At 44.3% G+C, this 25337-nt stretch overlaps 1 protein-coding gene, 1 long non-coding RNA gene and 1 pseudogene across 2 annotated transcripts; 2 read left to right on the plus strand and 1 right to left on the minus strand.

Annotated features, from left to right (window-relative positions):
- The first annotated feature begins 471 nt into the window (after positions 1-471).
- On the plus strand, positions 472-3025 carry LOC136152849 (frizzled-5-like; annotated as a pseudogene).
- A 3486-nt stretch (positions 3026-6511) lies between these two features.
- Positions 6512-23554, plus strand: LOC136152632 (uncharacterized). The gene is made up of 5 exons (XR_010660261.1): positions 6512-6768; positions 9498-9660; positions 12685-12792; positions 13495-13610; positions 23305-23554. It is a non-coding gene; the product is annotated as an uncharacterized lncRNA (long non-coding RNA).
- Positions 12311-23215, minus strand: LOC136153055 (cyclin-Y-like protein 1). The gene is made up of 5 exons (XM_065914700.1): positions 23190-23215; positions 22902-23022; positions 18883-19049; positions 15502-15664; positions 12311-14377 (listed from the first exon to the last, which is right to left on the minus strand). Exons 1-5 carry the CDS (start codon positions 23213-23215, stop codon positions 14270-14272), a joined length of 585 nt encoding a protein of 194 aa, XP_065770772.1. The 3' UTR covers positions 12311-14269.
- Positions 23555-25337: the final 1783 nt, after the last annotated feature.

A 25337-nucleotide genomic window follows, 5' to 3' on the forward strand; every position in this document is an offset into this window, starting at 1 on the left:
GCGGGGCGGCCCACCAACCGAGCCCCAGCGCGAAGGGGCGGGGCCAGGGCGGAGTCTCCCGGCGGGCATTAGAAGCAGGTGACCCGGGCGGGGCGGGAGAGGCCAGTCCGACCGCGACCGTGACTCTGCTGTGGCCACCGCTGCCGCCGCCGCGTGCAGTTCAATACCGGGCGGAGGTGGGCGAAAGGGTGTTAGAGTGCGGGGGAGGAGCCGAGCCCGGCGCGTCCCGGGAGCACCGCCACCGCCCCCAGGAGTCCGCTTGGAGCGCGGAGCCCCCTGCAGGGGAGGAGGCCAGCGGCAGGCGGGCTGGACGCGGCGGCGGGCGCGCACCGTGCAGTTCCGGCAGGGCCAGCGCTGGCTGCTCGCGGTGCTGTGAGGCGGCGGGATCCGCCAGTCGCCTTCCTCTCGCCCAGGTGCACCAGACGCACTCGCCCCTCTGTCCAGCTCTCAGACCCTGGTGGAACACACGGCCTGTCCCCGCCCTGCCCCCGCCCGGATCAGGCGGGGAACCCCGGAGGAGGAGAGGGCGAGTGACCGGTCTGCGGCGACCTCGTTCAGGGGGCGACCCCCTCTCTGAGACGCCCCCACCTGCTGCCATGTGCTGCTGCCTCGGATACCCAGCCTCTCGCCAAACTTGCCCGATGCCAGTCCGTCTCTGAGAAACGGGGAGTGTCCCAGAGACGGGGGACCCAGGCTGGCTACGGACTATCTGCTTCTCTCCGGATTCTAGGAGGTGAGAGCCCCCGCCTTCCCCTTCTCCTCATTCTTTTCCCTACCCCTCAGCCCTTTTCCTGGGGGGCTGAGCGCTATGACCTCGGCAGGCCCAGGGAAAAGGGAGGAAGGGTGAGGGACGGGGAGTCTGTAGTTGTGTTCCAGGAGGTGAAGGGGAGGGAAGGGAGAGAGGTTAACTTAGAGATTTGGAGACCGCTTGCGGGATTGTACCATTGACGCCCCTCTAATTGGGAGTGGTTGCCATTTTTCTTCTTCCCCACTTTTTTTTTTTTTTTAAGAGTACTTTCCCCAGAATCGGAGCCTAACCGTCCCTCTCCAGCCCTGTCCAGCGAAGAGCTGAGCGCTCCCTGCGGAGGTAGCGTCCTCCCGAAACAGTTGGTCTTTGGACGGATTTCTTGAAAAAGAAACCAACAGGTTGCCAGCCCCGGCGCCACACAAGTCCGCGGAGAGGGAAGCTCCGATCCCGGTTTCCTCCTGCCTGAGCTGGCCCCAAGCGGGCTGCGGGAGACGCGGGGAGGGAGGGGGCTATGGCTCGGCCTGACCCGTCCGCGCCGCTTTTGCTGCTGCTGCTGCTCTTCCTGGCGCAGCTGGTGGGCCGGGCGGCCACCGCCTCCAAGGCCCCAGCGTGCCAGGAGATCACAGTGCCCATGTGCCACGGCATCGGCTACAACCTGATGCACATGCCCAACCAGTTCAACCACGACACGCAGGACGAGGCGGGCCTGGAGGTGCACCAGTTTTGGCCGCTGGTGGAGATCTACTGCTCTCCGGACCTGCGTTTTTCCTGTGCTCCATGTACACGCCCATCTGCCTGCCAGACTACCACAAGCCGCTGCCGCCCTGCCGCTCGATGTGGTAGCCGCCAAGGCCAGCTGCTCGCCACTCATGCGCCAGTACGGCTTTGCCTGACCAGAACTCATGAGCTGCGACCGCCTCCCAGTGCTGGGTCGCGACGCCGAGGTCCTGTGCATGGATTACAACCGCAGCGAGGCCACCACGGCTCCCCCCAGGCCCTTCCCGGTCAAGCCCACCCTCTCCAACCTGCCGGGGTCGCCGGCCTCAGGGAGCGACTGCGCCGCCGGGGGCCGTCGGTGTTCATGTGCAGCGAGCCCTTCGTGCCCATTCTGAAGGAGTCACACCCTCTTTACAATAAGGTGCGGACGGGCCAGGTACCCAACTGCGCGGCGCTCTGCTACCAGCCGTCCTTCAGCGCCGAGGAGCGCACGTTCGCCACCTTCTGGGTCGGCCTGTGGTCTGTGCTGTGCTTCATCTCCACCTCCACCACAGCGACCACCTTCCTCATAGACATGGAACGCTTCCGCTACCCGGAGGGCCCCATCATTTTCCTGTCAGCCTGCTACCTTTCCGTGTCGCGGGGCTTCCTGGTGCGCCTGGTGGTGGGCCATGCCAGCCTCTCCTGCAGCCGCGAGCACAGCCACATTCACTACGAGACAACGGGGCCTGCGCTGTGCACTGTCGTCTTCCTGCTGGTCTACTTCTTCGGCATGGCCAGCTCCATCTGGTGGGTCATCCTGTCACTCACCTGGTTCTTGGCGGCCGGCATGAAGTGGGGCAACAAGGCCATCGCGGGCTACGCGCAGTACTTCCACCTGGCCGCGTGGCTCATCCCCAGCATTAAGTCCATCACCGCGCTGGCCCTGAGCTCCGTGGACGGGGACCCGGTGGCCGGCATCTGCTACGTGGGGAACCAGAACCTGAACTTGCTGCGCGGCTTCGTGCTGGGCCCGCTGGTGCTCTACCTGCTGGTGGGGACGCTCTTCCTCCTGGCGGGCTTCGTGTCGCTCTTCCGCATCCGCAGCGTCATCAAGCAGGGCGGCGGCAAGACGGACAAGCTGGAGAAGCTCATGATCTGCATCGGGATCTTCACGCTGCTCTACACGGTGCCGGCCAGCGTCGTGGTGGCCTGCTGCCTGTAGGAACAGCACTATCGCGAGAGCTGGGAGGCCGAGCTCACGTGCGCGTGCCCGGCCCGGACTCCGGCCAGCAGTGCGCCAAGCCCGAGTGCTGGGTGCTCATGCTCAAGTATTTTATGTGCCTCGTGGTGGGCATCACATCGGGCATCTGGATTTGGTCCGGCAAGACTGGAGTCGTGGCGACGCTTCACCAGCCGCTGCTGCTGCCGTCCGCGGCGGGGCCACAAGAGTGGCGGCGCCACGGCCGCGGCCGCGGGGGACTGCGCCGAGGCAAGCGCTGCGCTCACGGGCAGGACCGGGCCCCCAGCCCAGCCGCCGCCGCCGCCTACCACAAGCAGGTGTCCCTGCCGCACGTGTAGGAGGAGGCGGCCAAGGGACCAGGAGCTGGGCGGGAGTTGAGGGAGCTAGGTTGTTTTCCTTTGGTAGCTTTGCCAAGGTCACTTCCGTTTTACCTTAATGGTGCTGACGCCCCCTCTTGGGGCAACTTGGAGAGGAGGGGCAGGGGCTGTTTCCAGGGGGCACCTGTCCCAGGACTTCTCAGAGGGGCTCAGCTGACGTCTGCTCTATCTTCCTGCCTTTTTGAGGGGAACCATGTTTTTAATTTATATGTCGTTTTCTTAATTTTTAACTTTGTTGCATTTTGGCAACAAAATTTACCTTTGCTTTGGGGGGGTTACAATCCTGAGGTTGGCATTATAATGAAGGCCCACTTGGTTCAGGGTTCTGTGAACTGTGTGGTCTCAATTGGGAAAATGTATTTCTTATACTTGCGTCTTTAAAAATAATGTGAACAGTGAAAGTTTAGGTTGCTGTGAGCAGGAAGTTTCCCGTGGGCTTCTCCAGCTTACTTCTCCTTCCACTGCTTAAAGTGTCCCAGATGCTTTAAGATGAGCTGCTTGGCCCTTTCCCTAACTTTGGGGACACCCTAAGTCACACTGAGGAGGGGGAGCATAATGGGTTTACGCCTCCGGAAAGTGACAAGGTTAGGAAGTGTTGAGAGTTTCTGTGTGTGTCCTAGCTTTGTTTAGCAAGCTTGAGTTTCTTTTCTGTAGTCCTTGTAATCATTCTCATTCTTAACGGTGCAAGCTTTGCTTGAATGACTTAGAGGTAGCATTGTAAGTGTCCAGAATAAATGTTTGGAATAGTGCTAACCTAAGGGATGGCGATTGGTTGAACTTCAATTCCAGACTGTTAAGATGGCAGCTTTGTGCTGGAGGAGTGGGTGGTTCTTAATAGACTCTAGTGATCTTACTTAAAAAAAAAAAAAAAAAAAAAAAACTTGTGTTATATTTTGGTAAAAATGAGCCCACTTCCTTCTTCTGAAAGTACTTAGTGATAGAGCTGAAGGGGTCTCCTTTTTACATTTAAGTACTAAACTGGATATACCTCCTGTAATTAACTAAATTTCCAACACTTCTCTTATCTGCTCCTCCCCCATCCCACCTCCTTTATCATGTTAAACAGTCCTTTTGCTTTTCTTATTCCTCCTCTCCTGGAGAGCTGTGATTAGAAACCACACCCAACCTTGAATGAGGTGCTTGAAAGGGAGGCTGGCTACCTGTGAACAAATATTGGCAGCAATGAGGGAAAATGACTGTCCCTGGACATTGGACTAGATTACAGCCAGATATTTCAAAAGCAGCGAGACACTGCTCTCTGCAGCCTCTGACAACAAATGAGACCCATAACACACTTGCTTAAGCTTTTGAAACGTGAATCAGTGTAGCAAAAGAAAGCCGTTTTCCCCACCCCACCTCAATATATTTTTCTTTTCCTCCTCTTCTGAGAAAGCCTATATATTGGTGAGCACACCCTCACACACTTTACTGTTAGAGAATTCTGTTTGCTTTTCTAATCTGTTGAACCATTCCCTCATTCATATATGAAAGCCTGCGTATTGTTGAATACACACGTACACACACTACACACACACACTTTACTATTAAAAATGCTGTTGCTTTTCTAATCTGTTTAACCATTCATTCAAGAAGAGTGTGAGGCTATAGTTGGGGAAGGGAGTGACAGTGCATTTTCCGGTAAAATACTGGGGACTAAATTTAAGAAGCTAAAATGGCAAATGCAATTAAAATTTGGGAAGGCCTCTCTAGAAAAATGACAAGTATAACGATTTGCACTTCATTTATACCAAAGTTGGAAAAGTAAGATTTAAGCCCAGGTCAGCTTTTACTTTATGGATATTAAGTAAACAAGTGTGTATTTTCCACAATGGATTTAATAACTATGCTGATGGAAAGAAGCATGATGTTAATAGTTTTCATGAACTTTCAAAGGCTGTTCATGTTTATAAAAATGCACTGCTCTTAAACACTCATCTAAATCAAAATTAAATTTCAGTATATTTGACAAAACATGGTACACTGAGCTACAGAACTTTCTGCCCATCTAATTCATCTGCTTTTTTTGCAGCTGCTTAGAACCTTGAAATAGATCCCCTGCCTGAGGGCCAGTTCCTCTCCTGTTTTTCAAATGAGGACCTTTTCTGATCACCTTGACCTCTTCCCAGAAAGTACAGAGATTATTCTGCTGCCTTCAGTCATTGTGTCTAATTTGGGTTGTTCCTTTTCCTTTTATTTTTGTGGAAGAGTGCAAAGATGATGCAGAATTTATCTAAAAGTTGTGAGAGGATGTGGTTGAAGTGATTTAATTCTTACTTTTAAAACAATTATTTTTTTATTTCGGCAACATACCAAACCTAAAAAGAACAACCAATTTACTGTAAAAACAATTTAAGACAGTTAAGAGAAAGGATACTAAGGCAAACAGCAGTAATAGAGGTAATGCACTGGAGGTTTTTTAGGTTCATCCCAGTTCTTAGCGTTGCCTGTTTTCAGTCTCTCTCTCTCTCACCCCTGCTCTCCCTTCCCTCAAAGATTAAGCCCACCTGCTTCCTGAATTCTTGCATCAACCACCCCTCCCCCTACCCAGGCAGAGAAACCCATCTATTTATGCTCACCCCCTGTTTCCATCTCATACTCAGTTCTCTCCTGATTTTTATTTTCATTAGGCAGACCATCCATACTCATGAAAGCAATGATAAAATGAAAGGTTGTGAGGTAGCTTACCAGCTTCTTTACAGCCAGCTCTGATTTTAGTGAGGATTTAAGGCCCCGTTTAGTCTCATGCACAGCTTTGGGCTGTCCCTTTCGTGGTTCAGTTTTAAGCAATGTCTCTCAGCATAGATAGGAGGGTGAAGATTTAGAAGGAACTAACATGCGACCTATCAGTGAATCAGCTGACAAGAACCTTAGGAAGTCTTTTTACTATGTATTATTAACCTCACATTCTGAAGCTGCCTAAATTGACTGGAAGAAAGTTCTCTTGGTGCCTTATTGGTTTATCCTTGCAAACCTATGTCATACTTTCTTGCCGTCGCTTCCAACAATGGGCCCATGTGTGTGTTGTGTGCCACTGTGCGCATGTACAGGCTTAAATAATGTGCCAGCAGCCCTGTTTCCAAGTTGGTATTCATTAGGCCCTTTCCTCCTGGGCTAGGGCTGCACTAATCCTGACACCGGCTGCCAGGAGAAAACCTCATGGATCCCACACCGAACATTAGTAACAGCATCCGTGACCTGCCGTCTCAAGTACAGAATGGGAACCCCAGAGCTAGGAGACATAGTTGTATATTTTAATGAACTGCCACCCCTGCTAAGGAAGCTTCTTTCACTTTTGTGCTCTACAGAAAGACCAAGGGGGGTAGGAGGGACAAAGCTTTGAATCACTGCTTTCTAACACCAAATGGGGCCAACAGGACAGAGAACATCACAAATCTTGGCAAGTGTGAGGTACAGTGGCAGAGAATTGCCTGCTCCCTCTGCATGCCCTTTCTTGCCTCCAGAGTCCAATCAAGTGATCCTGGGAACGAAATCTGCCTGGGTTGAGGAGGGTGGTTCTGAAAGAAAAAGCTACCAAGACATGAAAGCAGGGTGAAGGGTAGGCAGGATGAAAGTAACTAAGTAACCCGACTCAGAACTCTGAAAAGCTTCTGGCAGCTTGATGACAACTACAGGATTTATTTCAGCCAGGATAATGTCTGTGGTACATCATTTGAAGACAATATTACTTCATGTTGTTAAAAACTGTATGTATAGTATGTATGTGTTGTGGGTGTATATAAATAATTTATATATATGGGAGATTTAGTGATTTTGATACGGGTTTGGTGCAGGTGAATTTATTACTGAGCCAAATGAGGCACATACCGAGTCAGTAGTTTGAGCCCAGGGCATTCACTACTTTTTCTGATTTCCACATATGTGTATTGCCTGTCCCATGAGGTATTGTCGATGTCATGTCAAATCCAGAACTCATAAAGCAATGCCAGTGGTATTTTATTTGTAGACAATCAACTCAAATCTATAAATTATTACTGGCATATGATTATAATATTGAATCTCTTAATACTAACAAAAGGAAATCCAGATCGTCTTGATAAGAAGTTTTTTGTTTTGTTCCTGGAAGTCAGTAGAACAGCAGTTGTATGTGGTTATGTTAGTTTCAAGGTACTTAATTTGCTGACACTATTTCAGATAAAAAATCTGTATGTATTATATTTGTGGGAAGCTAAAATAATGGTTTGAGGTTTTTATCAAATATGGAGAGTAGTTATTTATGAAAAACCAAGAAATGTCTGTTTTTGTTTCTTTGTTCCCAATTAATATAGATAAATTTTAAAGTGCATTAAAGCAATGGTAAAGTAAGTAAAAAGATGCTACACAAGTATTTTTCTCTTCATGCTTTTACAAAGAGAGACACTGCTTTCTAAGTGATTCCCTGGAGTAGGAAATGGCAAACCACTCCAGTATTCTTGCCTGAAAAATTCCAAGGACAGAGGAGCCTGGTGGGCTACAGTCCACAGCATCTCACAGAGTTGGACATGAATAGCATGGGCTGGCTGAAGGCGCTATGTGGATTCTAACTTAATTATCAGATTTCTCAGATATGAGTGGCAACCTTTTTATTGATAATGAAATTAAGCAAACTCCAATCACAGAAGCAGAACTAATGAAAACATGTTTTACTTGAATATACTTCTTAGGTTTCTCCTGCCAATCCTGTGATTGTTTTATGATTCACTTGAAGAAGGGAAATACACAAGAACAGAGGCACTGCCTGACATTGTGTTGTTTCGTCAGCTCTGTCTAGACTGCTGAAGCAATTTGGATGAAAGCGGTGCTGTTCTGTGTGTGTGCTTCCCAGTCATGAACTCCCCAAACTTGATCATTCAATTTACAACTTGGTATTAAGGCCTCCCAGGTGGCTCAGACAGTTAATTATGTGCCTGCAATGCTGGAGACCTGGGTTCAATCCCTGGGTCTGGAAGATCCCCTGGAGAAGGAAATGGCAACCTACTCCAGTATTCTTGCCTGGAGAATTCCATGGACAGAGGAGCCTGGCGGGCTATAGTCCATGGGGTCACAAAGAGTTGGACATGACTGAGCAACTAACACCTTCACTTTCATTAAGGTCTAAACACCAGTCAAGGAGCCCAGATAAGGAGATATATATTCTCCCTCTATATTTGTGGAGAACTGGTTCCAGGAACTTTCCCTCCTGCAAATACCAAAATCCACAGATGCTCAAGTCCTTTATGTAAAATGGTGCAATATTTCCATATGACCTACACACAGTCCTTCCGTCTTCCCCCTGCATCCTCCCATATACTTTAAATCATGCCTAGATTACTTCTAATATCTAATACAAATCCTCAGTAAGGAGTCGTTTTAAGTATAATGCAAATGGTTGGTGGTATGCAGCAAATTAAAGTTTTGTTTTTCGGAACTTTCTTAAATTTTTTCCCCAAGTACTTCCAACCCATGGTGATTGAATCCACTGATCAGAACCTGTGGATACAGAGGACCTAGTGTAAGTTGATTTAAAGTTGCCACTTCCCTGACAATATGGACAGATGCTTAGCAAGCCTGAGAGAATGTAGTGTCAAAGTAAGATGAGCATTGTTAGATTGGTACACATTAGGGCATTTGAGAGAATAGAAAATACAGCAGTTGAGCTGGATCCTGGTAGAAGAGCCACTGTGCCTTCCCCATACAGGTCTCCATAGTTGACACATCTTCCTGATGCTTTCTCATTGCTTATTCCCCACCAGTAGGAAAGGGGCCTGTTAGACTTGGGTGGCTAGAGAAATAGGTCATAATGCATTGTTAGTGGTTTAGTTGCACAGCTCTTTAGTTGGTCACATCCAACAGAAGGAGAGGCAGTATAATTGTTCTATGCATAGATTTGGGAGCTAGACTGACTAGGGACTCAAATTCCAGCTCCATCAATCATGGGCTGCTTGATCCTAGACAGATTGTTTAACCTTTTAGTACTCTCATCTTAGTACTTTCTCATCTATGAAAGGGCGATAATGATAGTATTTATATTTTAGAGTTGAGAGGATCTGAAGGATTAAACCAGGTTGAGGTAAGTATCAATAAAATGAGGAGGAAGCAGCCATTCAGGCATGGGATGGGAGAGAATTGAAAGACTAGTTTTCAAGTTTGTGTCTGTGTAAGAATCACTGGGGGTTCCTATTAGAAATGTAGATTTCCTGGCTTCACTCCAGGAACTGAGATTCGTTTAGTCTAGGGTCCAGGAAGTGGTTCTTTTTGTTTTGTTTGCTTGTTTAAACTTTTAGAATTACTTTAGGTTTACACAGAAGTTGCAAAAATGTATACATCTTGCCCTAATATTAACATATTATCATAGCACTTTTGTTAAACTGAAGTCAAGATTATCATATTACTATTAACTCCAGTCTTCATTTGGATCTCACCAGATTTTCTACTAATGTTTCTTTATCTGTTCCAGGATTCCACTCATTTCTTACAGGTTTTCAGCCCATGAGAAGCAGATGGTCTAGGGACCACATCTTGTGAGATACTGGGACACGTAAAGGACCAAACAAGGTCAAACTGCCCTATCCTCATGTTGGGAAGATGAATGCAATTTTGAAGCAGAAGGGAATAAACCGGTGAGGCTCTGGAGGGGATGGGGGTGGATATAGCAGTTTGATTTTAAGCCTTGGGATGGAATTGCCTCCGTTGGATGACAGGGGTTACCTTAAGAGTGAGGCATCTGTTCCTAACACCAGGTGAAACAAGTTGTGGAGTCTGGAACGTGGGGTTGCTGCTTAGCCTGAGGTGATACGTCTAGAATTGTGGGCAGGTCAGGGGACTGAGTGCAGCAGATGGGGAACAAGCACCTTGAGGAGGGCCCAAGTAGTTGATTAAAGGGGATCACAGGGACCAGTTAGCCTGTGAGCCATATAAATCCTGTACTTCCTGGAACCTGCTAAGGCTTTGAAAGTGGATCACAGTAGTAACCAGCATCAAGCACTGCCACATTTGGCACTAGCAGAAAGTTAGAGGGTGAAGCTGAGATGATCCTCTTGAGAGAGGCCAGTGGGAGGTGACCAAACACTGAACCTTTGCCCTTGGAAGAGTCAGTTCTCACAGGGAGGAAATACAAGGCCACCGTCTGGGGAGCCAGAAGTAAAGGTTGGAAATGAGAATGCTAGGATGAAGGAATAGATGTTTTAAGAAAAAGTAAGGAGAACAATCTGAGTAGATATGGACACATTCTTGAGTACCTTAGGTTCTGAGGCTGTCACTGAATTTTTCTAATATTCAAATTACTAGCTCCCTTCACATTTACCTGGGCCTTTTTTAAAGAATGTTAACCACCTTTCATTTGACTCTGGATTCCTCTTAATTTCTATTTCACTTTCCTAGTTCTTTCTGCATCCTAGAGTTCCCTAAACCACAAAATGGTATTCTTAAAATTTGTTTCACATTAAGTAAATTGTTCTCTCATCTGCCAAACCCATTTAAAATAGACTAAATTGCCTCAGAAACCAGACTGCACCTGTGTACAAGGGACCAGACTTTGCTGAAGGGCTCCTGGATTTTATTTTTGCTGGCAGTATCAGGCTAGCCAGGGTGGTAAGTGGCCAACGGTTGAGATCTTAGGTGATCTAATCCTTGGTAGATGCTAGGGATAATCAACAGATTCTGCACAGAAACTAGCGCTTGCCTGAGAGAGGCTCTGCCAGCCATCAGGTGCTTTACCTAGTAGCTCTGAACTCACAGACCACAGCTTCTGGGCGAGGAACAATCCTTGTCACTCTACACATGGTTAGAAGGCTTATGTGATCAGAGTCCAGGTAACCTACATGCTGTATGGAAACACTTCCCAAAACATTGCATAACCTGAAATATAGAGTGAATGATTTTCCAGTAAATACTGACTTCATCAGCACTTTTAAAAAATCAAGTAATGGTATATCTTATAAAATGGGAAAACTAACAAATGAAACATGAGTTGTTATAAAACCAGGATTTAGCAATGTTGAATTTCAATAATGGGCATACAGGGTACTTTAGATGTGATAGAATAGGATCAGGAGAATCTGATACAGAATGGAAAAAACTTCTCAGAAACACTGGGCCCTAAGTTGTCTTAGGGTGAACCACGTGAATTTAATGTAGAAAAATGACAATTTCATTTGGTTCAAACATAGATTTGAAACCTTTGTCTTGTCCTTATAAAGTTCAGTTCACAGTATTCCAGTTAAAATTGCACCGTCAGTATATTCCAAAAACCAAAAATGAAAATAAATTTGAGTTGAGGTATTCTTTTATAGTCTTAGTACTTTAGGGAATAAACTCTTCCTAGGTATAAAATCTCAACACTACCCTATGGCCCCTACTAGGAACTAGTTTTCATGCCCTATAGTACTTATGAGAACCTTTAAGTTTTCCATTTATCAAAATGGCTGTAATTGTCTCTAGAATTAACACTGAAAGAGCAATTTTTAGTGATTCTAACTTGTCTTCAAGCTACAGTCGTGTCCAAGCAGTGTTCCTACCCCCACTTTTTTTTAACCTTTGACCACTCAAGATGTGACAGCATTTCTGCTTAGTAACTGGCATATTATTACATGGTACAAGCTATCTTAGTGATTTGTCATAGTTTTTCTCTCCTTCTGCACTAATTCAGATTATTTCTCCTAATCAACAACTTACCAAGAACAAAGTTAAAAGATCTGAACTTAGGTAGTGAATTAAGGTGGATGAAGACACAACAATACTATCAGGAGTGATGGAATATTGTGCGAGTGCAGTGACTAGGGTCTTAAAGAAACCTTATGGTGATCTGGTATATTACATGGCTTGCTTAGCAGTCACCCTCTTTATAACAACCGCAGTTCTACCTCCTCTTCTTCCACTTTCTTTCCTGTTCAGTGGCTTGAAATCCTCAGTAACTCACGTTCTGATTCACCAGTACTTCTGTAACTCTTTCCTGTGTTTTACCTTTTATCTTCCAATGTGCTTTTTTCCCCTGTTGGTACAATAATACACAATTCCAAAGTGCCATCGAATGCACTATGCCACTGAGCGCCACAGCCAGTGATTTTAAGTGTACTAAATTATCTTCTGGTTGAAAATAACATAAGCCAAAGAAATAAATGCCTCTTAACTAAAGGCAAAGGTCAAAGCAACTTTTGAATGCGTAGTCGGAAAATGTTTTCAGGCCTGCCTATCAGAGCGGATTGAGAACATTTGCACTAAGCAGAGCCGTGATGTTATGTGAGCAGTGAGAAGGTGCACAACAGCCACGTATTTTAATTAAAATAGAGTTTATTAGCTTTTCTTTTAATATAAACATGAGGAAGAAAAACCACACAAGTTGGAGCATTCTTTTCAAAATAAAACTGCAATCGATACTTGAATCTCCAAGCTCCATAAACAATATTTTTTGAGGTGGTAGACTGTAATATTTTATATCCATTATTTATCATTTATGTCTCTGTCCTTTAAAAATGATGGAACCTGTGGCACTCAATATAATGTGAAGCCTTGCTATAAAGAGAGGAAATATTTCTGGCCCAGAAATGCTTTGTTTACAGGCAAAGTTCCTAGAATTATGTTTGAGAAGGTAGGAGAAAGATTTTACATAGTTGAGAACACTTTTTTTTTTTTTTAAATGTTTCAAGTTTAGGTGACATCATTACCAATTTCCTAAGAGACTGATTACTGGACCTTCCTGTCTTTTAGTGGGCTTCCTGGTGGCTAAGTGGTACCCTGTGTTTTAAAAGCCTGAGGTAAGGGTTCCTAAGATTTATCTTTCCTCAAGTAACAACTTCAAGTGACACACCTACAGCCAGGTTAACACGCAGAACAGAAAAGCTGTTTCATGTCGCTTACTTTCCTGTCACCACTACTAGGGTCCCGTTCCTTTCAGTTTATTACTGAGAACTAATGCTATTGTTCGTAATTCCTTTACCAAACCTAGAAAAAAGAAACTTCCATGCTCAAGCAGATCAACAGCCCAGTCAGGCAAAGGACTATTTTAAAAAGAGGAGGCCAGGTCTATAAAGATCCAAGATATCCTCCTGAAGTCTTTGTGCAATTTGAAGCTGTGATACTTGTAGAAATATAAATGCTACAAACTTAAAAAAAATCACCTAAGAGTTTACTTGAATTTCTTCTAAACTCATTTAGTTTTGTAAATTTTAAACATTAAGCTCTTAATTTTAATCTTTTGTTTCAGACTATTGTTTGCCATCTTCAAGAGGGACTGAAACAAAAAATTCAAATTAAAAGCTTAACATCCAAGATTTACAAAACTAAATGAGTTTAGAAGAAATTCAAGTAGACTTTCAAGTGATATTTTGCGTCTGTAGCATTTATACTTCTCCGGCAGTGTCCTGGAGTGTCCAAGCACACTGTATTAAACCTTAAAATTGCACCAAGACTTTTGGGACACCTTCTATTTCACTATCTGCTTATTCCTGGACTAACAGGTTGGCTGGAATTACGAAAATATCCTTTAATACAAGTATTTAACAAAGAGGAAAATCATCAGAAAATGAGAAGCACCATTGGAGTTAACAAGAAACGCAGCGCGGACCCAAGAGAAGTAGGTAACAGCATGCTTTCTCTGCTTATGATCCCAAACATGCTAACATGCTAGTAAGTAGTGCTTGCAAAAGACTGAATGACAGGTGTTATTCAGCAGGTTTTTGGTTTACACTGATTGCCAAAAATGACTAGCAGCTTCAATGAAATAGGGAGGAAGAATCCTTCAAAACCTAACAATGCTACAACAGGCTGTTCCTAAGTGGCTTTATGAGTTGTTAGGAGTCCCATGTTTGAATGGTAATACTGCATTGATTCTAAAGGAATATGCAGCAATATGGGTGAGAAAAATAGGAAAAAGTAAAAGTTATATAGTGTCTTTAAAGTCTAAAAATTTAAACTATTAAAAAAAACCTCACATAGTTGACAGTTATCGGCCCACACAGTAAGCAAATATCTGTGGGTGGGTTGGGAGCTTTTAGCTTTGGAGTGGTTTTTGTAACTCTGTTTACATTAAAAAGGACAGAAGAGTGTGCTGCCTTGACAAGGTCCAGTTTTTTCCTATGACCATAACCTTTGCTGTCTGCAAGTCTCTTGAATTTAGTGTCTTTCTTCTAGGTGAAAATACTAACTTTGCTGGTTTCTGAGCAGGAGAGGTGGTATTTCTCCAGTCCTTGTTACGAGGGGTTCATGATGTTACAACCCCTCACCTCTCTCTGTTTATGAGAGGATGGCATTGGAGCGCTGAATACCAATGAAATTATCAGCGCTGAAAGACCTTCTCACAGCAACTCTGCTGTATTCATCTTCACACAGTCTGGAGATGGCCTAAAAAAGTCAATCAGATAGAACATAAGTATAATTGGGGGAAAAAAGTTCCAACCGTAAAGAAAGCAGCATTGATAAGCCACACATCTGCATTCATTTAGGTTGACAGTTGCTGCTACTTTGGATAGCTCATATCTACACTGCTGATTCCCGAAGATAATATTCTCCAAGGGCTATGATGAGATTGCTGGGGCAGGGAGGAACATATTTAAAAACTGGGTTCCCAAAATAGGCCCCATCTAACAGCAATATGATGTTAACTACATACTAGATCCTTAAGCATAATGAACACACCTGAGCAAAATCAGTGTTTACCCAGCTATTCAACCTCTATTCAGTCTTCATTATTTACTTCGCACTAAGAGCATTTTAATGAGGCAGGTGTGTGCTGAAGGCAAGAAAGGCCTAGTGATGAAGCACTACAAGGTGCTATTTCACATGCATGTAAACTATCGTAGAAAAATGTCTTATTTCTAAAGTACCAAGGTACTGGAAAATGTGTCAACTTTATATGTATTCATTTCAGTTGTAAATTTTGCTGTATACCCACCAGAAATCACAAATTACTTCAAATTACTCTTCAAATCACTACTACAAATTACTTCATCCCATGTATGTTACCACTTCCATTAAAAACCCACCTACTTTCTACATCCAGTTTCTGAACCCACATTATAATTTCCAAGTATAGGTCTCACAGGTTAGCCCCTGATGCTTCTGGTCTAATAAACTCATGGGGCTGAACTGTGATACACACAAACACACACTACAAGCTCAGGCAGTTAAGAGTGGTAAGTAATTATCAATGTACATATGATTAGGGATACAATTATAAGAAATTATTCCTGTATGGTTAAATGTAAGTGTGGAGATTCAAATGGAAAACCATTAAAAACAATTAAATCTGATTTAAAATATTCTGAATTATGGTTACATAAGAGATATCTGTAATTTTTTTAAAAAAAATAATGTGAGATCTCTGTCTAACCCATAAAAGACACAGGGAATAAGATGCCAATGGGTTAATAAGCTCTTCAAACTGTTAGTCACTGCGTAGTGTAAGTCAGCCACAGATGCTGGCTTTGGTGGCTGACAAAACCCAGTTAGTGAATCCCCAGTCTTACCTCTAGGCTCTGTGCTCTTTCTTTGCTAAGAGGAGCAATTAGAAAACTCAGGTTTTTGTCATCTGCTAAGAAGCAAAGGTCAAAGTAGTATTTGGCATAAACACTGGCGGGAACATGAATATTAAACTGAAGGAGCTCCAGAAAGTGCCTGTGCATCTCATTCCTGGGGGAGGAGAAGACAAACCAACACAGGACAATTTTAGTCAGCTGGGCTACCTTCAGAAGCCCATTCTGTGCCACAACAGCTCTAAACACAGTTTGGAAACAAACAATGGCTCCCCAGCTGGATTAACACACTAATGTTCAAACAAGGTACAGCTCTTTGTGGTTCTTCCTGCGTCCTGGCATTTGGAGTTTGGGACAAGGTGGGGCGGTTACGGCCCTCTTATGCACCCATGCTGCTGACTCGGGAGCTCATTCTTCAGAGTTCCATTAGTGCAGCTGGCATTCATGCTCCACGCTCACTCACAAGGCCCCGCTATCGTCATCAGATGAAAGGAATGATGTATGCTGTTTATTAGCTCTGGAGAACTTGCAGACATTTTCACCGATAACAGGAAGGGGCTTATTGAAGTAGAGACACACCAAGAAAAGGAGTAGGCACATCACCGCGGCACAAATGGGGTCATGGAGAGCCACTGCTATTATCTCTGAGGGGAGAAGACTCTTGAGGCAACAAGGATTCATCTCAGATAAATAAATAAATAAGCTACACTCGATGTGAAAGGGAATCCCCTCCCCCCGCTCCAGTGCAGGGGACTGTGGCAAAGGGCAGAATGCAAGTTTCTGTTCCTCTTAACCCCAGTAGGACCAGAAGGTGTTCCTGGGACAGGATGGGATACACTTTTTAAGATATGAGAGGCAGTAGGATTAAGGGGAGACGTCTTGGCTAGACTAAATGCACCTGAGCAATGATCCCGATGGAGCAGTTCCCCCTGTGCTCTGTCCGCCGGCCCTGACTAGGACAGAAGGCGCACAGGCACGCAGGGGGCGAATTCAATGAAGTGGGAAAGTAGGGTCCTGGGGGCAGATCTTTCCTGTGGGACCATACACAGTCATTTGCTTGTCTAATGTTTAAGTAAATAAAATCAGAGTAAGTCTTACCACTTTCACAGCAATCATTTTAAAGAGTTAATTATATACAAATGATAAATACCCAGACAAATGAAAGTGACTTATTTTTCAAAATATTTGCTTCCTGGTTTTAAACTGTTAATCTTTTATCCATTGGTAAGTCATCAAATGTTTGATGTTCTCCTGCGTGGAGAGCAGAGTGTGAGCAGAAATGAGGTTTCTCATTTGTTGAATGTTAAACCTAACTGAACCTACCTCCAAAATTAATTTCCTGTTCATATGGCCATAAGTCTATAGAAATATAAATCAGAAAATGTTTTGATAATCAGCTAATCAGGACTTAATTTACTACAGGAATAAATGCACTTCACTATCCCTTTTATATTCTCTTCCACTAATATATTTTAATTGTGTGGAAATACAGTACTTCATAGGATTAACATGTCTATTAACAGAACTTTACTTACTGAAGAAAAAAGCATTAGGACTACAGAATATGCTTCTGCGTTGTTTTTTTTTTTTTTTTTTTTAAATGACTAGATGACTGAAGAGCATGCCATTTATAGGGGCAGCAAATTTTCTGAACAGCAGCTGCTCAATATATTCAAACAAGATACATGGATGTTAGAAAACTTTTAAGGAAAAGCTGATAGATGCCAATTTTTCAATGTAGACTCAAAATGAGACCATTACAAATAGCTGCCAACAGCAGGGGGATGAGACAAATGTGACTTGAACACTTGGCTGTAATGCTTTCCAGTTTCCAAAGATCATAAGCAAAAGCAACCTATTACGAACATAGCTCCTGGTGATTCTGTTGTACACAGAAAAGCGCTGTTTACAATTAGCTTCTTCCTGTAGCTAGACACTGCCATCAGTGCTATTGGGCTCACATCTATGAACATCCACACACCTTCCCCTGCATGTTCTCTGATGCTGTAACTGGACCCAGAGCCCCCGTCAGCTTAGTTGCAGGTTCTGAGAAAATTTCAGCTGCCATCATGGCAGACCTGGTGTTTATGATTACACATTTTCCTTCCTTCAAGGAACCAGTTTAAAGATGGATGCTAGTGGTGCTCAATGTCACCTTAGTTTCTACAAATTCTAAAAGTACTTCTACTTATCTCGAATTATCTGCCGTAACACTAAGGTGGCTACCAGCAATATCACCATGACACTTTTTATCATCAAAGTGGACATTTTCACCAAAAGCCACTTTGACAGCTACCAACAATCACTGGTCCCTTCTCTTAGTCACAAGCTTCTTTGCTTCAGTTGTAAATATGCACTTTGGTAAATCTGAATTAAGAGTCAGGGGCAAAGGTAACAAAAACAAACTCTTGCCACTGCCTGCCATGACCTCTGCTGTTCACTATAATAAAGAGGTACCCCTTTACGTTTTCCTAAATGCCACCCACAAGGACATTTTTGCTGTCAAGTGAACACTTCTAGAGTCTGCTGCAAATACCTCTCTGGTTCCTGCTGCCTCCCACCCTCGGGGCCCTTCCCTGCAGCCAGACAGCAAGCCTGATGTTTCATGCCCATGGGAGCATGCCATCTGTGAGGAACCCCCCAAGTTAACTCGAGGCCCCACCAAGTACCGCTGTGGTTGCTGAGTGCCCCGGGTGAGGCCCCACTGACACTTCCCGGGCTACCTGAGACAAAGGAGTTTCCTAACTCAGAAGACCTACTTCTAAACAGGGGGAACACTCCTGACAGTGGAGGAGACAGAACACAGAGATCTAAAACCTTTCTATTTGGTCATCTGTACATCATGGTTTCTGTAACAACAGAACCTTAGAGACAACCTCAGATTACAAAAGAAGAAAAGACCTGCAAAAACAAACATACAATGTGTGACTCAAGTTGAAGTTATAACCTCAGTAGTCTGGAGGTGCTAAGACCTCAGCAGTGACCACTTAACTTCCAAGGCCAGACATGTGTCTCTTAAAAACAGACTGGACCTGGTAGACAGCTTTAAGAAAGACGTGAAGTTATTTACTGCACCATGCTGTTCTGGTAGTGAGCTTGTAAAATGGTAAAAACCACCAGAAAAGTAATTTCAATTTATCAAGCAGAATATTACAACAGTAACACACCAAGATTTAACTAATGAATGATGGGAAATACAAATGGTTATACTACAGCTAGACAGAAAGAAGTCTAATTTTATATTTATACCTAATTCAGCTCTCTGCGCAATGTAACCTTTCTTAAAATGTAACATTTCTTAAGCTGTAAACTTTATGGGAGCAAATAAGGTATTGGAAAATGGTTAGACAGTTCACCGTAACCTTACAAACTCACATGTCCTCAACTGTAATGTCCTTTAGGATCTGGCAGTAGTCCACATTCCAAACAGCCTGATCGTCCCAAACCTTGGAGGCAAGAAGAATGGCTCCCAAAACAATTCTTTTCCAGTTAGTGGGGCAAATGTCGATCTCAGCATAAGTTAAAAGCCTTTCTAAGTAAACCTGCAAAAGTAGAGGACTGACCTTTGGTTTTAGTTCAGTTTAAGGGCTGTGATAGAATTGTTAGGAATGATAGGTTTCATCTGTTTTTAACATGTCTTTTATTCTTTGGTTCTACAGAGACTTCTGCTCGGCCAGCCAAGGCCAAAGGCCAGGTCACAGTTGTAAGGCAAATATTTCTGTCAGTCTGGTATTTCTACTCTGCCCATGTGAATTTCCAACCCAATTTTGGTCGCAGGAATGAAAGGACATCTCAGCATTCTAAAGACAGGCATTGTGTTATTACCTTTCCACTTGTAAAAGGCAGCACGTATAGCCCAGCATCGATTCAAATGTTCAGTAAATGTTTGAGTGCCTACCGTGTGCAATGTACCTACCATACTGGTGGTGGGTACGTGGCAATTTTACATAAAGCTTGAGTATGTAAAACTCTGGTAAGACTGAGCAGTTCTTTATCTTCTCTTCAGAGGGTGAACCTGAAGATAATAACTGGTGGTCAAGAGAGCCTCCCAGTGGCTGCTGCGTGGCAGAGCAGGACAGGCAGCACAAAGCAGCTGTGCTTTACACTTGGTCAGCCTTCTTAGGGAAGATTCGTGCACAGAAAGAGCTTTTTGTTCACATCTCCGTTATTTCATAACTCATTTGTCTTACATATTCTGCAACTTAGTCAATTTGTTTGGTTCTAAGGTGGTTAAGAGCTGCCGGTGTCTGAATCCCTGGGGCTCCTCTAAATCTGCCAGGTAGTCTGTGGGATGACTTCATGGCTTCTTTTATATGTGTCAAATGGCTATTCTATAACGAACCAGACCAAGTTAACAGCTGAGTAAAGATTAAAGACATAAGTTGTGATGGTGCTACCTCTGCAGAAGAAAATATATGCCATTTGACAAAAAGAAAAATGTCCCGTTATCAGACTGACAGCTCCGATCTGCCAAAACTCTCCAAACTCAACTGTGTTTCAAACACGGTTACTGAGATTATATACCCTTAGTGAACTTCTGCCCCCCACTCCCCAGAGAACTCCGCGTGCGCCTGTACTCTCTAAGAACGAGTCTCCCACAGGGTCCGCCCCTCTACTGTATTATGGCACTGGTAAAGGCAATTCAACCTTAGGGGCAGTCCCTCAGCTTCCTCTCAGCTTCACTAAAGGCAAACCTGGTCTCATTTACACCACTTGCCCTCCTGTCTCAGTGGAAGGGACATCTCTTTCTTTTCCCTGAAGCTAACTCTTCTATGAATGAAGTCAGTCCCACCTCTCATTTCTGCACAACACTGTTCCCACAATTTATCTCTTCTTGAACAACCCCCCTTCTCTGTCAGAGATTTTCTCCAATGTTCTCTTACATGTTCTCAGCCCATCTGTCACCACCCCTTAGAACACTTCCTTCAGGAAATGTTCCAACACTGGCTCCTCATGACCCATCCTCTCCTTAGCCCATTTAGTCTGCCCCTGGCCGCCACTGCCCCGCTGAAATTACTGAGGCGTGGTCACTGCTGCCTTCATGACAAACAGTCAGCACTCTTCATCACGGCGCCCCACTCCCCAGGCCTGCCCTCAGAGCTGAGAGAGACTGCCACATGCCTGGCTGCCAGGACCAAAGACCTCCGCTTGAGTTATCGCACTGCCGTCTGCTGGGAATTCTCATCTCCACTTTCACTGGTCACCTGCCGGCTCTGCTCTTGTGTCCGTCACTTCTGGCTTCTATCACTGCCATTGCCTCCTAACTTCTCTGCTTCCACTGACCGCCAACCACCGTCTGTTCTCCCCAGAGCAGCCAGGAGAGCCTCTCAGATTAAGTGCGCTTCACGGGCCTGCTCAACATCTGCCAGGGCTCTCCCATCAAACAGGTCACTTCTGTGGCCTGCTAGTTACGAGGCCCCGTGTGAGAGGCCATCGTCCTTCTGTGACCTCATCGCCTGTGCCTTCCCTCATTCCCTACGCTGATCACAGGGGCACCTTGCTGATCCCTCAGCACAGAACCCGTTCCTGTCTGCGCCTTGTGCTCTGCCCCCTGCCTGCGCTACCAGGCCCCTCATCTTCCTCAGTCCAGCCAGGTCCTGGTTCAGATCTCACCTCTGTAAGGAGGCTCTTCCTGGTCTTTCTAGCGTGCATGCGTTAAGTCGCTCAGTCGTGTCTGACTCTGTGACCCCATGGACCCGTCTGGCTCCTCTGTCCATGGGGAATTCTCCAGGCAAGAATACTGCAGTGGGTTGCCACTCCCTTCTCCAGGGGATCTTCCCAAACCAGGGATGGAACCCAAGTCTCCTGCACTGCAGGCAGACTGCTTCCTGTCTGAGCCACCAGGGAAGCCCCTCTAATCTCTCCATGCCTTTACCTTGCTTTCTCTTTCTAGCTTTCACTACTACTTCAAACAGTCATCTTTTTAAAATACTCATTTTAAAAAGTCTTACACTCTGTGGTACACCCGATACTTACACACACTGTAAATGAGCCATACTCCATAAAAACTAGAGAAAAACAAAACCCTTATGTCTGCTATGCTCACCTCAGAAAGGCAAGGACTCTCCTCTGTGCCCAGCACTTAGAACCGTGACACAGGCAGGCATCTGGTGCCTGTCTATGCCCTAAGGAGCTCCTTGGCAGCACTCGGCACGTGCGCCGTGCTCTCCTTCCTCAAGCTCTCCTGGCAGCTCTTCTGAGTCTCTCCTGGGTTTCCTCCCACTCCAGCCACTCCTCTGGGGACGTGTCCTCTAAGTGCTGATGGTCCCCACAGATCTATCTTCTCCTCAACTTGTATTTAACGTACTTTCTCTGCATTTGAACAGCTACACGTAATTCCCTGCCTCTTGCTCAGCTTTAGGCTCCAATCCCATACAGTCAAATGACTGCTAGACACTGTCGCTCTGCTGTCTCACAGGTCCATCGGGCTTAACTTGTCTACAAAGAAATGCCCCTCTTCCAACCCACACACTCTCTCCTGCCTGCATTTCCCAGCTCTGCACGTGCCAGCGCCACTCCTGCCTCTCTCAAGCACATGCTAACTAAGCACCGTAGCTGGCTTGCAGCTCCAAGAAAAGGCCTGCGTCTGACCCGGGGCCCACTGAGGGGAGCCTCCTCTCCCACACTCTGCCTGCAGAGGCGCGGGCAGCGGTGGACGCAGGCCCTCCCTTCAGACCATGCAGCTGACTTTCCCCTATAGATCTGCTACAGGGAGGAGCTGGGCAATCCCCACTAGCTCTCAGCTGAGCATGATGTGTTACTGAAATGATAAAATCTTACCAGAGGAACTCGGTACGGATGACAGAAAGGTCCTCACATAGCTGGAGCTTGGCAGGCTAACCTGAGTAAGCCTTTCCGAGCACTGCTGACACCCCAGGCCTGGGCACCTTCACACGCAGGACCAGAGGACAGTAGAGATGGTTAACACTGCCGTCCAAGGCCAGGCAGGTGAAGGCAGTCGGTCTCAATCAAGACACACATCACAACTGCCTAGGCAACACAGCCTGAGACTCAGAAACACACTGAATCTGCACCTGCCGTGGGCCAGGAAGTGCAGTGACCGCCTCCATCCCACCACCCAGCGCACTTTGCCGGTGTGCACCTGTGTGCACTGTGTGCCCATGCGTCCTGAGGTGTGGAAGGAGAAACCAGACGTCTCTCCTGCTGCCTTTAACATCAACTGCTTTGTGATGAGAAAAGCAATGGCAACATTTTAAATCATGATGATTACTAAAGCTCAAATCTGTATGTTTTAATTCTTTTTGATACATTTCTCTTTAATAAAGTTCTGATGATCATTTCAGGAACCTACTTTCATTTGAAAAACAGGCCCATATCTTCTGTACAAGAAAAAATTTTCTAGAGATGCTTCTATTAAGAGAAAAATATATTACCAAAGTCACTATTGCACATTCAGCAGTCAGCCGGGCGGCACTGAAAAGAGTATGAACAAATCTGTAAATGAATTTGTGTTCAGGATCATGCTTAAAGTACTCCTCCAAGAACCCTTTCTCGCTGAAAGAAGAAAAAACACAATGTTAAGTATCCACTGAAGAAAAATACTTAAAAGTACCCTCAAGATAGCAATCTTCACACGTGGGCCCACATGCTACTTAAAATAATTTTGACTAGGTGACATATCTTGTAGTCTTTTAAATATAAACAATTGGATCCTAAAGTACCATAGTGATTCAATACTCACTACCATTCATTAAAGAAAAATGCAAGCACAACCTCAGAAAATGTATTTTCACCTTCTTCCCCAAAGAATTCTAACCAAATGCAAACTATTTTTAGGCTCAAAGTCCTGCTGATCACTGAACGTCATCATACTTTTCTGCAGTCAACCATGGAAACACCTTTCCACTGTCCTGTAACCAGAGGCTCTAAGAGTGTGCTCTTACACAGCGGTCACCAGTCATGTGTGTCTACTGAGCACCTGAAGAAGTGAGTTTTTAAACCCTGTCATTTTAATTAGTTTAAAATTTAAACAGTTTTTAAATTTTCTCCTTAGAGGCCTTACATATGTGTTAGGAAATGTTTATATTGTGTGATGCTATGGAAAATCATCCTTTAAAAAGCTACATTTTCTGTTACTTGGATATGTTTACTTACCTGCTCATTCGTCATACAAAGCGTAACTTGGTTCTTATCAGTCACACCCCTGACACAATATGCTTTTGGTAAAATTACTTGACATAATATGGGGTGGGGGAAGACTTAAAGGAAGACAATCTTGGCTTTGAGCTGGAGGCAATAATTTTCTTCTAGTAATTAATTTCAAAGCAAATCAGCATGAAATAAACACAACTGTAACAAGAAAAAAATACACCTTCAATAAAAGTGACACTTACTGTGAGTGGATGTGATCTCTCATCAAAAATGTCCAAGGACCTGTTGGCATCTCTATAAAATAAGAATGTGTATTTTAAAAATTAATTCAGGAGTTACTAGCTTAGTAAAATATCTGCTAAAAGTAGAGAGAGGAGTAGAGGAAGCTTAACCTTAATAAAGCAAACAGTTTTACATATTCTCCTGGATTCTGCCCTTAGAAAGGTTTTCTGACCTATTTTATACTCAGCACACCAAGTTGCATGAAATCTCTTCTACAACCAGCCAGAGCTGCCTTTACCCACACAGACCCCTTCTAACAGGCAATGTTCGTAGACCAATACATTTCCACTTCACTAACGTCACAATGGAATATATAAGAACATTTTATCAAGTGGTAGTAGTGGGCAATAAAGTCTAACTTCAATGAATGTAAATATGAGATTCATGATTTTTTCTTGTCTCCACCCCCTTTTGTTCTTCATATTATATTCTTATTGTTTATTTCTTCTTGTCTCTTTTAAATAGTTTGAGTTAAAAATTTTAATTGTCTTTTAAGAGAGACCAGGCTTTTTCTTTTAAATTCCACCACACTTTTCTGCACTGTGCCCATTTAAACAGCAGTTCTGCAAATGTGGTCTATAAGCCTCTGGGAATCTCCCTTGGCCCCTCTTCAGAAATCCTGTAAGTCCAAGAGGTCAAAAGTTTTTTTATAAGAATACCAAGACATCACCTGCCTCTACACTGTTTGACACTTAACTATGATTGTATAAAAGCAAAAGTGGGTAAAATTGCTCATTTCTGAGTGTGAATCAAGGCAGTGGTATGAAACTAAATTAGAAGTCATTCACTTATTCCTGGCCAAATGAATGTAAAAAATCTGCTTCACTTAAGAACATCCATGATGAAAGAGTAAAAATTAAGTGTTCTTAAACCTTTACTCTTCTTCTTCATATTCTGAGTAAGTGGAAAGTATGCATTAAGCACTTGTATGTACTGAAATATGGCTGTGCTAAGGAAGAGCACTTGTAACTTACTGGTAACCAAGTCACTTTTTCCCCACTAGAACATCACATTTAAACCACTTTTTTCATGAAACACCAATTGACAGTCATTTTTTCAAAAATGAACAAAGTGAGCCTGTCACTTCAAAGAAAACTCTAAACTATTTGTTGCCAATGATAAAATTCAAACCATTAAGCTAAAAATATTAGGATTTTTGGAAAATTTGTACCTTTCAGTGTGAGCTTTATTTATGGTGAGCTTGATTTACAAATACTTAAAGATTTTTCCGATAAGACTGGTAGTGATACTAACAAGAGTGAGTTTTTGACACTGTCTGAAGACATGTGAACCAATACTTTGCAAATGACAATGTATAATATTATAAAATCATGTACAGATAAAAAGATCCACTCAGTATACATGACAGATCAATGGGCATTAATTTAACATAGTATCTATCTCAAGTTCACTGATAATGACTTGGAGCTCCATCT

Source organism: Muntiacus reevesi, chromosome 22, assembly GCF_963930625.1.
Source record: "Muntiacus reevesi chromosome 22, mMunRee1.1, whole genome shotgun sequence".
In the NCBI taxonomy this organism is placed as follows: domain Eukaryota; kingdom Metazoa; phylum Chordata; class Mammalia; order Artiodactyla; family Cervidae; genus Muntiacus; species Muntiacus reevesi.

Bases quoted from the DNA above. Each gene is read 5' to 3' on its own strand.
- LOC136153055 (XM_065914700.1), bottom strand. From the start codon at position 23,215: ATGGTAGTGAGTATTGAATCACTATG. The intron at 19,050-22,901 runs GTAATATATTTT...CTACTTTTGCAG, and splicing joins AATGTGCAATAGTGACTTTG to GTTTACTTAGAAAGGCTTTT. The intron at 15,665-18,882 runs GTGAGTTTGTAA...CTCCTCCCCCAG, and splicing joins GACATTACAGTTGAGGACAT to GAATGAGATGCACAGGCACT.